General features: G+C 37.4%; 1 protein-coding gene across 6 annotated transcripts in view; it reads right to left on the reverse strand.

Annotated features, from left to right (window-relative positions):
* FGD4 (FYVE, RhoGEF and PH domain containing 4) overlaps positions 1–15,509 on the reverse strand; it is a 199,766-nt gene that overhangs the window by 18,483 nt on the left and 165,774 nt on the right. For all 6 annotated transcript variants that reach the window (XM_004771805.3, XM_004771804.3, XM_004771807.3 and 3 more), the window contains 6 exons: positions 12,406–12,495; positions 10,246–10,391; positions 9,674–9,830; positions 4,890–5,028; positions 2,056–2,114; positions 1,577–1,723 (listed from right to left, as the gene is read on the reverse strand). In XM_004771805.3, coding sequence (XP_004771862.1) covers positions 1,577–1,723; positions 2,056–2,114; positions 4,890–5,028; positions 9,674–9,830; positions 10,246–10,391; positions 12,406–12,495 — 738 coding nt within the window. The remainder of the gene's footprint in view (positions 1–1,576; positions 1,724–2,055; positions 2,115–4,889; positions 5,029–9,673; positions 9,831–10,245; positions 10,392–12,405; positions 12,496–15,509) is intronic.

The raw sequence follows: 15,509 nt of genomic DNA on the forward strand, positions 1-15,509 counted from the left end.
TCTGGACATTGCATATAAATGAAATCATATAGAATGGACTTTTGTGAATGGCTTCTTTCACCTGTCACAGCGCTTTCAAAGTTTATCCATGTAGCATGTACCAATATTCTCTTTTTTATGGCCACATAACATTCCATTGCATAGATATACCACTATATCCATATGTCCAAATATTTTGCCTATTATGAATAATTCTGCTGTAAGCATTCATAAACATGTTTTGTGTAGACATATATTTTCAATTTTCTTGAGTTACACAAACTCGGGAGAACAGCTAGATAATATGGTGACCAAATGTTCTTTTTGGAAAATGAGAGATCCTGAACACCCCTATACGTGATATTTAGTTCCTATAAGTTTTCCTTTCTAAGGAGGCTGTACCCAGAAAATGAAAACCTGTAAGCTCCCAATTAAACTCACATTATGGTGGGATGACTGCCTTGTAGCCCAAAGTCAGATGTGAGTCACACACTGAGAATGTGCCAAGCACTGGGTAGCCTCATGACCAATGCATCTCTGTTTCTGTGACTCTAATAACAATCATAATAGCAGCTAACATCTATTGAGCTACGACTAAGTGTTAACTTATTGTTACTCCACATTGGCTATTACTGTGATTATCAGTATACCGATAGAGAAAGGAACTAGAATGAACAGAAGAGTAAAAACATAATGGCCTGGATGCCCCAGGAAGAGCTCTTACATTTGAGATAAGCCGCAGACTAAATGTCACTTCCAGGAAGTAAAGGAAGGGACAGGGACCTACTCCAGTGAAAAGGAACTATATGGCAAACTCATGTACTTTTCACAGAGATATTTTAGGCACAAACTTCACAAGCTTGAGGATGTCGGAGGCAGGCCCTTGGCCAGGGTGGCCTCCGCCATTAAAAGATGGCGCCTGGCTAGTTGCCAGGTTAGGATTGCCTCGTGAGACTAAGTGGAACGCTTAAAGAGGAAGTAAACAGCATTGGTTGCTAGCGAAGTTGTTCGTTTAGGTGCACAGCCTGATTCGCTCCCTCCTGTACCCTGCTCACTGATTGGTCATGTAAGCGTATATAAGTGTGATGCATCCGAACCAGGGTTCTTGCCGTCCTTGCGGGCCGAGGGCGATATGAGGATACATTTCCTCAAACTGTAAAGATCAAAAGTAGCGATCAGAGAGAATTAGGAAGAGAACTCCAGTCAGAAAATGGTACCCATTCACCTATAAGAATTAAAGGAAGGAGTGAATCTGAAACAAGGAACATTTGAGAAAACACATCATACCTTCCCCCGTATATTGATAGCTAAGATCATGATGGACAGGTTAAATTGTCTTCAGCTGTGTGTTACTAAAGTAACTGATATGTGGTAAGTACACAGAACAATATTTTAAAAATATTCTAAGATTTGTGTCCTTGAAAGAACAAGTTTTAGTTACTAAAGACATTCACTTTTGTGGAATCCTGACAGTGCTGACCAAACCAGGTTAGACAGAATTGTTTTGGTTAGCAAGCAGGCACCCTACTTTTCCAACATGTACAGAACAACGTTAATGAATTACTCTTATGTGACCAGCTCACACTATAATACTCACTAAGAAAAGGTAGCGTTCTTGTGCTGATGTGTTCCGAGCAGCGAGTTTGAGGATTTGTCCCTCTTTTATTAGTTCATTTGAAGGATTTACAATGTCTTCCTCCTCTCCCAACATTTCATAAATCTCTAACAGTTTCTTTAGGTTCTCCTAGAAAATTAAAGCAAAACACAGCAAGACCAAATAAAGGAAGGTTCTACCTTAGTGGCTTTAATAATACAATGACCTTCGCTAAAATCTGGATAATTCAGAAGGGATTGGAACTAAGCATAAATTTGGTATAAAATGTGTCCATTATTAGCAAACTGAAACCTGGGAGAAGAGGGGAGAGGATTATTCTCCACAACACTGAACATTTAATAAAGAATCTTTTTGGTTCACTTGTATCAATTCATTTTGGTCCAAACCTACAGATAACATTAGGCTATGTTATCAACAATTATCTAACTAGAAGATTCCCAACTCCTTTGAAAATCACTTACCATTTTTCTTATTGCACTATTAGAATGGCTTGCTGCTGTAGATATAATTTCAAGTGATTCTAAATGGAAAAAAAGAAATTAAATAAATGTATTTTGTTGTTCCTATGCTACTAGGTAGTTGAATAACATACCACAATAAGAAATCTGAGACTGATGACCACATCTGACACCAAAAGCAGGGGCAATTTCCATTTACAAAACAGAACTTTAACGAGTTTATTTGTAAGCAGATTACTTGGAACATGAGGGCATTTCCTTGTAAACAGTCATATACAACTATACATATGACCTATATAATGAACCTTCAAAATTAACAAATACATGTACACTAGACTGGCACAAGGTGCTTTGCTAGACGCTTTCATATATATTATGTCTCTTCATTCTGACACAACCTTGAATGGAGAGTCGGTTAGCTAGCCCCGCCTGGCAGAAGAGACAACGGCAAGTGAGGTGGCTTGGTTAAGATCACACAACTATGATACTCTAGGGCCATGCTGTAACCTCCGTCTTCTGGCTCAAAGTTCTACAACATTTCAGCAGGAATACTGTTTTGTGAGTTTTATGAGCAAACTAACCACCAAGCATAAACAACTTTCTTCGGGAAAACACACATACAGTGCTAGTCTTGCTCAGGTGACAGGGAATTCTCTGATGCCAATGCTGATGGAAGGTTTTATGCGGAACCGGTGGTGGGAGAGATGGGAATGGGAACTGCCCAGTATGGGCAAGGGAGGGCCTCCAGCACTGTTGGCAAAGAGCTGTGGAGGTTAAGGCCTCCTGCTGGATCAACCTTCGGGAATGCCCTCAATCCTGACCTGCTCTTTCCTTTCTATCTTATGAATACCAGCCTGATTAATTTTGTTACTACAACAACTTTATTTCTTCTAGACCAAATTCTCTGCCTTCTTTGTTCCATGGCTGAACAAAATGCACTTGTGTTGCTTTCTTCTCTCCTTTGGGTCTCTAAAAGCACCTCCGTTATTTCCTTACAATTTTAGGAGCAACGGGCAACCAAAGAGAGTAATAAAATACCCTACAGTGTTGCTAACTTTCTCATTGTTGACACTGCCATTTTAGGGCAAGTCTAAGTCTTTGAGTATAGAAGAAATTGAATTTTTATTTAGGTTTTGGAGGACTATCCTGATTGGGGCAATTCTGTGCATTCCCTACAGGATCCAAGGTAGAGGAAGACAGAATAAAATAACCTGGGATCAGCAGTTGGAAGAGAGGAGTGGTGACCCTACTACTACCTCTTCTGCCACTAAAACCAACCACACAGCCCAGATGAGTGGGAAGTGGGCATGAAGTGGAAAGTGGAAGAAGTCAAGTCAGGATAATTCTAAACTGTAAAGGGTGAAAGGGAAGAAGAGAAGTTCCTGTGGTTGTTGACTCACTTGGGTGGTGGGAGAAGTGTATCAGAGAAAGCATCCTGTTCAAAAAAAAGACCCAGGCTGCCAAGACCAAAGACAGTATTCTGTATTCCTCATCTCTTGCCAGGATACACTTATAATAAAGACAAGAAATTATTAGCAAAGTATCTATGTTTTAAGATTGTACAGCAGCATTGTTAGTTCTTGACACTAAGCCATTTCTATCCCTTAAATTTGCATTCTGCCCTTCATTTTTTTAAAATTTTTTTTTTTAAAGATTTTTATTTATTTATTTGATAGACAGAGATCACAAGTAGGCAGAGAGGCAGGCAGAGAGAGAGGGAAGCAGGCTCCCCGCTGAGCAGAGAGCCCAACGTGGGGCTCAATCCCAGGACCCTGAGATCATGACCTGAGCCTAAGGCAGAGGCCTAAACCACTGAGCCACCCAGGTGCCCCTCATTTTTTTTTTTTAAATTAAAATAATTTTTAAGTAAGTTATACACTCAAAGTGGGACTTGAACTAATGACCCCTAGATTAAGAGTCACATTCTTTTGGCTGGGCCAGGGAGCCACCCCCTTATAAATTATTTTTTTTAAGTAAGCTATACAACCAATGAGGGGCTTGAACTTACAACCCCTAAAGATCAAGAATCATTGGCTTTGATTTTTTAAAAGTACAAGAGAAAGCTAAAGTATTGAAACTCCTGAGCCTTAAAAAAAACCCATTCAGGGGCACCTGGGTGGCTCAGTGGGTTAAGCCGCTGCCTTTGGCTCAGGTCATGATCTCAGGGTCCTGGGATCGAGTCCCACATCGGGCTCTTTGCTCAGCAGGGAGCCTGCTTCCTCCTCTCTCTCTCTGCCTGCCTCTCTGTCTACTTGTGATCTCTCTCTGTCAAATAAATAAATAAAATCTTAAAACAAAACAAAACAAAACCCATTCATTAGGACCTAATGAAAAAACAGAAGACAACGAGAAGAATAGGAATAAAGTTTTCCTGAGAAGACGTTAACTGACACTAAAAAGCATCATTTTCTCTTCTCTTTCAGGGTAGGTAGAGCCAACTTTGCTTAGGTTATTTTTACATTTTAGCTTTCTTGGTATACATCAACCTATCTAATTAACCAGCAGCACCAGTAATTCTGAATGGCTGTATTCTTCCTGTGAGAGGGTAATTATGTATTGCTAGGCCAGATGTCTCTAAGACTATAGTTTCAGATTTTCAAGTTAATGATTAACGTGAAATCAGCAGGAGAAATGCGATTTGCATTGCTATAAACCTGTGATTTGGGCTCAGAAGTGCTTGCCTAACTGAGATGTTGATGACAATTTCCAGGGAGGTTAGTTTTTGGCAACAATATTTTACTAAATTGGCTATGAGACATATCTTGCTTGTTAACCACAAGGCTGCCTGGTCACTTGATTACCCCATAATAGAGAGAGGGCGGGAGAGAAGCATTTACTTTTAGCATCATTCCAGTCTGGAGAATCAGGGGGCAACTTCCTCAGGTAGTCCTTCAGGAGCATCTCATACCGGGGAATCCGCTGAACAGGCTCCAGCATGTGATGCTGCAAAGTCAAGCTCCCACAGATCTTCTGTTTCTACAATGAGAAAGGTTTTTGAAGAAAGATTTAAAAATTAAGTCAGCCAATGTAAAAACTCACTGTCCTGCAGAACTTTCCTCAAGGGCAGTATTTCCCTACAAAGTGTGGTCTGTGGATCACTTGCATCAGATCGATCTAAAGCATTGTTAAAAATGCAAATTCTGAACCCCTTCCTGACCTATGAAACAGAATCTCTGAGGCTAAGGCCTGTGAACATGCATTTTAAAATACCCCAGATTCTTAGAACATTAAAATTTGAGCCCCATCAATCTAGTCTAAGAACAGAAAGAAAAACCAAGTAGAATGGAGGGAAGGAAGAAAGAAAATTCCAGATTGCTGGCAACCACTTCAATTAGTCACTGGAAGGGTTTGTCTGGCCACATTATTGAATCATGCTTCAGAGCTTTTTAAAAGATGCATATATTTAATGAGGTTCACTAAGCACAACTGTTTTAAATGACTTTGGGCTCAACAGAGACTATTTAATAATAAGGTTACCATAAATGTCATTTCCTTTGAACTTAAAAAAGACTCCACATAGAAGAATAAGTTCTGAGCATCTTATTATCTCTCAGAAAATTTTAATTTTTCATTAGGCCATGTCAGTCTTTTCCATTAGAAACTGAACTCTATGAATATATCTCCTTTTCTTACAGCAAAATTGAGTCTATAGCCCTTATTTTTAATAAACTGTTAACATAAGGCAGGGAAAAGATTACTTGAAAAATAAGATGTGTTCCTGTTCATATTAAATAAACCAGGAATCCCATTAAGCTATTTATTGAGCTCATACCACAATCAAGGCACTATCGGGTGTTAAAGTTGTATTAAGACATAATGTTTGCATTCAAAGAAGTGAAAGCCTTCACAGACAAGAGAGCTTTTGACATGAACTCCAATGAGGGCTGCCTCTGTTGGGAAGGGAAAGGAAGACCAGGGGACAAGTGCAGAAAGAGGGACCTTGGAGAGCAGGTCCATAGCAGTGGGACATGTAACATTGAGTTTGGATGGAAAATATAAATATAAATATAAATAATATAAATATAAAATAAGATATATCTATATAAACAGGGGATAAGGAAGAAAAAATCTGGGGTAGTAAGTAAGCTGCGTTTAGACTTGCTTCTTCTAATGCAGTTAGAAGTTACTATTAGATAGGATATGTATTAATATTAACCTACTGCAGTATGGCTTGAGAGAGATATGGGGAAATTAGTAGTTTGGAAGTTATGGTGCAGACCAGGAAAAAAACGTATAAAGAGCCTGAAATCAACAAGGAAGCTGAAAAAGTAATAGCTTTCCTTAATTAAGAATAAAATATTAATGATATAAGTTTAGTCATTCCATTTGATTCTATTGTATATGTGTACAGGAAATATATATATTATATGTAGATGAAATATAGGAAAATACTACAGACCCCCCCATTTTTACATGAGGAAACTCTGGCTCAGAGAAGTCCAGGGACTAAGTCACAAACTTCTAAACTTAGTTGGTTGATTCCCAAGGACTATGACAGTTTACAGGTAGGAAATAACTAGAAACAACAACCCTAGAGGCATCTGTAGGACATGATGGATAGAGGACAAGGAGCATGTGGGTGTGAAGGCCAAAAAGAATGTGAGGAGTCAACCCTGTACTCTGTCCAGTTTAAGCCAATGGGGCTGGTAAAAGAATCAAAGGAGCCAGTGTTCAGAAAGGTAGATGATGAGTGTTTAATCACAAGAGAAGAAAAAGAAAGAGTGAATGGAAAGAAGCAGGGCTTTTGTCTATGGCTAAGGGAAAAGACAGTAAAAAACTCCCTGGAAAAAGCAACTAGAAAGCTGGATAAAACTGATAAAACCACCATTTTGGCAATCTGGAAACAGACCAAAGGCACAGAACAATCTGAAAAGCGTTTATAAAAACTGTTGACCTTTGGGTAAGAACAATGAGAATCTGTGGCATTCTGGCCTGGGGTCACACCCATTCCTCCCTTAGCAAATGAAGATTCAATGACTGGAAGGCTCAGTTTGGGTGGGACTGGCTGTGGGACTGGCATGTCTCTGCTAAAGTTGAGAGGGCTCCTCAGATTTGGAGTGGTGGGCAATGCACTCATCCAGCAACACCGTCAGTCAAAGTGAAGGTGGGCGAGTGGGGAAGACCAATGGCTCTACTGGCCTGAAGTTGCAGTTGGAAGCTGGGGCGAGAGGAGGCTAGATAATAATATTCTTGGCTGAGGCTGTGTGAATGATCAGTAGAGACAGAAGACCGCTTAAATCAGCACAGTCTCCAGGCTACCATGAGGCTTGAATATGCAAACAAGAGATGTAAAAGAGTCCAGTAGACTTGAAAATGGTCTGATCTTTAAAATGCATTCCCCTCTGCATACACTGGTCTATCAGCAGACAAGAGCTTACTGGCTCTAGGTAGTTTGTTTAGTCATCTCTGTTCAATAACTGTTTGACCCCATAACCTACACAGACATAGGGGCAAGCCCTTGAAGGCTGGAATCACACACACACACACACACACACACACACACACACACAGAAATATTAAACCATATAGTGAGTAAAGATATTGGCAACTGCATACCAGAGGATTTTATAGATTTAGTCTAAGCAAGTTACTAAGCAAACAAAACTAACCAAAGCCACTTTCAGTGGAGGAAATCAGAATACAGAGCTGCTATAATAGGTTACCTAAAATGTCCAATATTCAGCAGGAAAAAAAAAAAAGAGAGAGAGAGAGAGACATTCGAAGACATAGTAAACTATTACTATTTAGTAAACTGAAAAAAAGGCAATCAAAATAAATTGTCTCTGAATACAGATACTGGATGTAGCCAGTATATGAACATTATAAAAATGTCCAAAGAATTAAAGGAAATTGAAAAACACGAAAAGCATAACAACAATGAATGCACAATTAGCAATTTCCAAGAAGGAAAGAGGCATTAAAAAAAGAACCAACAGAGATTCTGGAGTTGAAAAGCACAAGGGCTGAGATGAAAAATACACCACAGGGACTTGACAGAAGATTCCAGACAGCAGGAGGAAAAAAAAAAATCAGTGAACACAAAAAAAGACTCAGAGAAATGATACAATCTAAAGAACAGAAGAATGAATAAGGAAAAATGAACCATTTCAGAAACTTGTAGAATAACAAAAATACCAATATATGTGTAATTGGAGTAAATTATTTGAAGACATAATGGCTGAAGACTTCTCAAATTGTTAATTAAAAAACCCTACACATCTAAGAAATTCAACCCTAAGAAAAATACAGTCACATTAGACACATCCTATTCAAACTGTTGAAAGACAAAAGTAAAGAAATAAATTTGAAAGTATCAAGAGAAAAACAATTCATCACATACAAAAAATATCAATACAGTTCCTAACTTCCCATATAAAACAAGAGAGGATGGAGCACAGTGAAATAATATTCATTTTGCTGAAAGAAAAAAAACAAAACACACAACAAAGTATTGACCAAGAATTCTGTATCCAGCAACACAATTCAACAATGTAGAAAAAATAAGGATATTCCCAGATAAACAAAGACCAAGAAAATTTGTTGCTATTCATTCTCTGCCTTGCAAGAAACATTTACCACTTTATGTGGAAAGAAACTTATTTCAGAAATGGCAAATATATGGTTTAATAAACATATTTATAGATATATTTTTTTTCTCACATCCTCCCTTCCTTCAAAGACATAAAGTTATAAGAAATGATTACATCTCTGTATTATTCGATTTAAAACATACAAGGGTAATGTATCTCAGACTAAAAGCATGGTGCATAGCAAAATGCCTGTATTTTACATAATTAAGGTCAGTATTAATCTGAAGTAGACTGTGATAAATTAAAATACATATTATAATTCCTCCAACAAACAGCAGGAAAAAATGAAAAACAGTTTTAAAATTTAAAGGATTAAAATGGTAAAATAAAAAATATTTATCTAGCACAAAAGAAAACAGAAGGAGCAACAGAATCCCTGCCATAAAAATCTTACGTGATCTATAGAATTCCTTTTTGATTTTTATTTTTATTATTGATTATTATTTTTATTAAATAATAATAAGTCATTAACTTTAACTAGAAAATCAAACAGAAATTACTATGCTGTTATCAAAGCACATTATCCAGGTTGGTGAAATTGAAAAAAAAAAAATCAGTATACATATATAAAGTCACACACACACACACACACACACACCCAGAATAATAATAATAATGTTTGCAGAATGTCAGGGTTTATGGCAATCATTCTTTATATTCATTTATATATTCATTCTATCATCTCAACCTCTGAAAGAAAGCAAGAGAAGCATAGACCCGAATGGGAACTCACTTTATAAATTTATGTGAATCTTTATAAAAGCTAGACTCAAATGTAAATGGAGAATTTACTACTTAGCACAAGGCATGTGCTCAATAAATATGTTAATTTTGCAGAGATGATTTTTGCGTAATTCAGAATAGCATGGCATTTGGCTGTCTCAGACAGATGTCTCAATTTAGAAGACCAATACTCTAACCCCTGAGACCGAGAGCCTCACAAGATGTCTCAATCTCAAATTTAGATCAGAAGACCTTATGATTTGTACAGAAAAATTAACTCATAGCCTTGAACAGAAGAGTCCAATTACCTGAATTTCTTCAACTACTGATTTGAACTGGGGAGTACGCTCGGTCATGTTTTTAACCAATTCCATTGCGTTATCAAATCCTTTCACATATTCTCCATACATCTTAAGGAATGGTGCCAATTTCTGAAGGATGTCACCAATTCTAGGGGTTGTTTCCCTGTACAAAGAAACAAAGCATTAAGATTTCTTACAGAGTATGTGTGAATTAATAGGACTCCAAATGAAGTGATCACTTTCTATACACTCCCTGGTGCTTTATCAGACCCACCTTGCTGTGACATGGGTAGAGAATAAAGTAGTACCTTTTTAAAGGGAGTTTAGGAATGACATAGTAAAAAGACCTGCTATGGAGCTTTTAAAGCTCCAGATTACCCCCTGATATCTCATCTCCACTAGTCAAAAGATAGTTTGGAGAGCAGAGATGAAATTCCTATCAGTGGTCTTTATGGTAAAAATTTAAAACCCATGTTTGGCTATAGCTCTCTGTGCAGTATTGTTTCAATTTAAAAGCGAATAACACAGCACCTAACGTGACTGCCTGAGACACATCATTTGCCATCTACTCCTCTTACCATTCTTGCATTCGTTTTTCCAGCTCTGGCAATAGGAATTTACTATGGAAGGCATTTATTGATGAAATATTAGAAAAGATTTTATTCACCATCTCTGCTGGAAATGAGCCTCGATTTGCTTCTTCTAATAATTTGCAGTAAAATACCTGAATAAGAGAATAAAGCAAACATTACTTTAAATTTATTGGTTCCCACCCAGCACTGTGCTAGGCATAGAGTGGGCTCTCAGTAACTTTTGTTCAATCAACAAAAAGGTTCATGGTTCAAGAAATAAATCATTTTTGAAATGTCTGAATATATGCTTTGATTGAGAAGAAGGAATTAGAATTAGAAAACTTGACTCTAACCTAAGCCATGCTTCTATCTAGGGGATTTTAATCTTTCTATGCCAGAGAATTTCCAACCGAGGGAAAGGGATTTACTCCTATCTACAGGTAGAGTTAAGAGAGATGGAAAACTTTATATATAACTGTGGTATTTTTCACTCCTCTTTATGTTTTGAATGATTTTGTGGCATGTATATCATACTTCCCTTTACTGTAATTTGTTGGCATAAATCTCATTTTCCCTATTAAAACTGTATGCCCCCTTGGGGAGGGAGGCCATCATAGTTTAGCTCCCCCAGCAGAACAGGTGCTTAGTAAGTTATCTGGTCAGTGGATAAGAAAGTATTTCAGCTCACAGATGTTTCCCTGCTTTTAAGTAATAATGCATGATAACCTGAACACTTAAAAGAGGACAAAAGGATCTCCTGCACATAATAACGAATATCTTAAAAACAAAAAAAAATAATTGCAGTCTTAAGCTATACTCCACTAGAGCTACTATACCTCTTAATTACCATTCTGTTAAATGTAGGCAGAAGGAGGTCTGTTCCCTCATAATGTCCAGATGGTTGTTAATTTTCTAAATTCACCTCCACTGCATTTTCTTGGTAGGCAAAAAGAACACAAAATTATGTCCTTAAAAACTCCAATAGATAGGATATTGTAAGTATTTAATACTCTAAAATTCTAAAAGGTCAACAGTAGTAGCTGACAAGCTAATATGGCTAAAATAACAAAAAATAAAAAAACAAAAAACCACAAAACCTGATTAAGAGGAAAAAACATGGGAATACCTAATATTTCAGGTCTGTAATGCCCATGAGGAGAAAAATTGTTTCAAATGTACCAACTCAACATGAATTGATGGACTTACAGTGAAATTCTTTGGAAAGTTAGTGTTTAAGTCACGAACTCATTATTTCAAAGAACAGAACCCTAATCTGATCCCTTAAGGCTCACTCTAACAGGGCTAGAGTTCACTCTGGGAACCAATGATAAGAAGGTTGCCCAGGATGGCATGTTCCCTTGAAGTTCCAGTTTTCCAATGGCAGAAGTCGGATAGTTCTTTTTAGAATCAACACTCAAACATGGCAACTTTCTCTTCTAGTCAGAGGAGACTCTATGAACAATCTATCAATTATCTTATTTTTTTTTTATCATTAAAACAATATTAAGAGGCCTTGGTTTTCAAGTGCTTCTTATGATGTATTTTAAAATTTTGCTTGTAAATTGTACATGTATTTGAAATGATACTCAAGCCTCCACCATGATGAGAGTACAAAATGTGAGAAAGTAGGATGTCATTTCCAACAAATATTGACCATGCAACTTTATACCAGGCACTGTATTAGAGGTCTCCTACAAGCTTGAACAAGTAAGTGAAGGCTCAAAATTCTTCTGGCCCTATTACTCCGTCAATTCAGATGACTCACATGGGGGTGAAGAGTGCATGAGACAGAATCAGTGACATATTCATGTACGAATGAGAATCGCCAGTCTCTTATTTGGGTTATAATGGTAATAGATATGTATAATATAACAGATCCTAAGGATCTAGGATCATAATAAATGGACAAGAAACATAGTAGTGTTGATTTTTGAAAGATACGGATCAAGGCATTTTGTGACTCAGAGTCCTTGAATCTGTTCTTTATGAACTGAAACCCTTTGTGTCTGGTGAATTCACTGCCAAAGCTAAAAATCCTAAAGATTTTCTTAAAGAAAAAGCTTCCACTGACCAAGAACAGTCATGTCCTTTATAGTTTCTAAAACCCCTTGATTACTAAAAATAATGTACAATGCCAAAAAATTATCCTGAAAGGGAAAATCTTACCTGATCTAAGAGGTCAAGTCGGTTGACATAAGCTCTTTCTGTAAGCAAAAGTTCGTTGGCTATTTTGTGAAGCTTTTGCTCATTAGTTTCCTAAAAATACAATAGATGTTCACATATTAGAAAATAAATCCTGGACATATTTTTCAGGTAATAAACAACCTTATCAAGTAGTCAAAACAGTTTTCTCAAGCTTCTCAGGTACTCAATTCCTTTCAGCCATGAAGGACCATCCAACCAGAAATGAACAAAATTAAAAATAAATAATCTGCTAGGTTTAACTTATAACATCTTTAGCCTAAATTTAGTCAAAATTAACATTATCATCTTTGTCCTTGAAACAACTTTTATCTTTCTCAGACAGCGTATTTGGCTCATTTTCTTCCCACCTCTCTCAGACCACACTTTAGCTGTGATTTCATCAATCTATCAGATACCTTGTCTAATTATTAGCATTATGCACCCAACTTTTTGCCTTTTTAAAAAATGTTAGAGAAAATTTCAATCACATATAACAGTAAAATGAACCAGTATGTACCCATTACTGAGCTTCAACAGCTATCAATTCATTGTTAATCTTGTTTCATCTATGCTCACCTCCCTCTACCCATATTATTTTAAATACAAACATTTTATTATTTCCTTAAATATATTTGTATAGTTTTGCCAGTTCCATGAGAATGGGAACATTTTTTTCTTGCTAACACTGTAACTCTCTTTCTTCAATAAAATATTGCTGAATGAATGAATGAGTAACAATCATCCAAAATTAACTACTGTTGGACATTTATTACCACTTTGGCCTGCTGTTAATGTAAGTCCAAACTCATCTTTTCAGGAAAACCTCTCTCCTACTACCTCCCTCCCTACCCGATGCCACCCACCCCACCCCACCCCACCAGAACTTTACCAGTCTGGTAATGGTTCCATCCCTTTCCAGTTACCTGGCTTTGGTATCTTGAATCACTCTAAACTTAGTTCCCTACCACAAAACCCAGCTGTTATGGGCTCCTACTCATATTAGCATCCAACATTAAAATTTTCATCACTGCCACCCAGTTTTGCTCATACCATATCTCAAGTCCAGGCCAGTCACCAGCTCCCAGGTGATCTGATTCTACCATTTTTTTTTAAAGATTTTATTTAATTTTTTGACAGAGAGAGATCACAAGTAGGCAGAGAGGCATGTAGAGAGAGAGGGGGAAGCAGGCTCCCTGCTGAGCAGAGAGCTGGATGTGGGGCTCGATCTCAGGACCCTGAGATCACGACTTGAGCTGAAGGCAGAGGCTTAACCCACTGCGGGTGCCCCTACCTTTCTTTCTTTCTTTCTTTTTTTTTTTTTTTGGCTAGTTAGACCCACTTTGTATGCTGTTGTATGAGCAATCTTTCTAACTCTGCTTTGCCAAGATCTTCCTACTTGCCATAGAAGGAAAACTTCCAACAGTCCTCTGTTCACCAGCAGAATAAAATCTAGACTCTATGTATCATTCAAGGTTGTTCAAATCCCATCTCTACTCACTTCCTCAGATGTTTTTCTCGTATCTCTGCAGGTACCCTTCCCTCCAAACAAACCAATCTAATACACTGTTATCCAAACATGTCCATTCCCAACCTTTCTTCTTTCCATCCTCTCTGCATGGCATACATTCTTGCTTTATCTCTCTAGGTGTTTAAGACTTACTTTGTTTTTGGATGGCCTCCTGAATTCCTTCCATTCCTTGTCCATGGAGCCTTCTTCAACTATCCAAAGCTCTTGGGCTTGGTCCTATCAGAACTCATTTTCTATTTTTTTACCCCCCCACTTTTTTTCATTTTGTATTTTACATCTGAACATTTTTTTTTGAAAAATTTCTACCTAGCTACTTGCTGAAGTATCCTTTTCATTCTAGGCAAGTATGAAGCCCAGTAAGTGTTTAGTAAAAACTAATAGGAAAGCAGAACAAAGTATATTCTAAACCAGTGTCTAATTTGTGTGAAGACTACATTTTAAACTATGTATAAAATGCTATTAAGCTATAGGAATGCTTCACTGTGTTTGACATAGGAGGTCTACTTTTATGCTTTATGCAATATCTGGTTTTTTTTTTTTTTTTAAGATTTTATTTATTTATTTGACAGAAAGAGATTACAAGTAGGCAGAGAAAGATGGGGAAGCAGGCTCCCTGCTAGGCAAAGAGCCCGATGCAGGGCTTGATCCCAGAATCCTGAGATCATGACCTGAGCTGAAGGCAGAGGCTTAACCCACTGAGCCACCCAGGTGCCCCTATGCATTATCTGTTCGAATATGAAAAATTATTATTTTGCTTTTTACAGCAGCACTGGAATGAGGTATTTTTATGTGAAGTCTTCAGGTAAAGTAACATAATACTATGTAAATAATTAGTGGTCTCAAAAATATTGAGATAAAAACTATGTAGTCATTAAATCCCACAAGTAGCCAAGGTTTTGGTTAAACAAATTCAGGTTAAAGTATTAGCATTATCATTTGCCTATTTGACATCCTTTCCTTCCATTTCTTAATGATATCCAGATTTGTTCAGTGTTCTATGTGTAGGCTTTCCTTTGGAGAAATTATCCTCATGCCCCAGATCAAAAGGACGGCCCTGACTGGTATAAAATCGAGAATACAGAGTGACTGGTTCAGGAGCCAATGAAACATGAGGGTAGATGCACTGGGTCTCCCTCCTCTCCACCCCACACCTTTCTCCTATCACCAGCTTCTGTTAACAGAGCTTCTCTTTTCCAGAATGTTGTATAAATGGAATCACACAGTATGTGCCTTTTGAGACTTGTGTCTTCCACTTCTCAAAATGCATTTGACACACATCCTTGTTGTCATTACTATTAGTGGGGGCTCTTTCCAAGCCCTGAGTTTTATTCTAATAGTGATACTACTCTTTTTGACTCATTCCCATACTTTCATATGCTCTGATTCTAGTTTTAACAAATACCTCTAAAGAAAACCACCCAGCAAAGTTTGCGCCATCTTTTAATACATTTTTTATGAGTCAGCAAATTCATTAACCAACAGGTCATATGGTCAGTTATTGCTATGCAGTGAAGTCACTCCTGAGGTCTTCCACATCCTACAGGATCTTAAATAGGAA

This window comes from Mustela putorius, unplaced genomic scaffold, assembly GCF_011764305.1.
Source record: "Mustela putorius furo isolate JIRA1106 unplaced genomic scaffold, ASM1176430v1.1 tig00537227_pilon_pilon_pilon, whole genome shotgun sequence".
Lineage (NCBI taxonomy): Eukaryota > Metazoa > Chordata > Mammalia > Carnivora > Mustelidae > Mustela > Mustela putorius.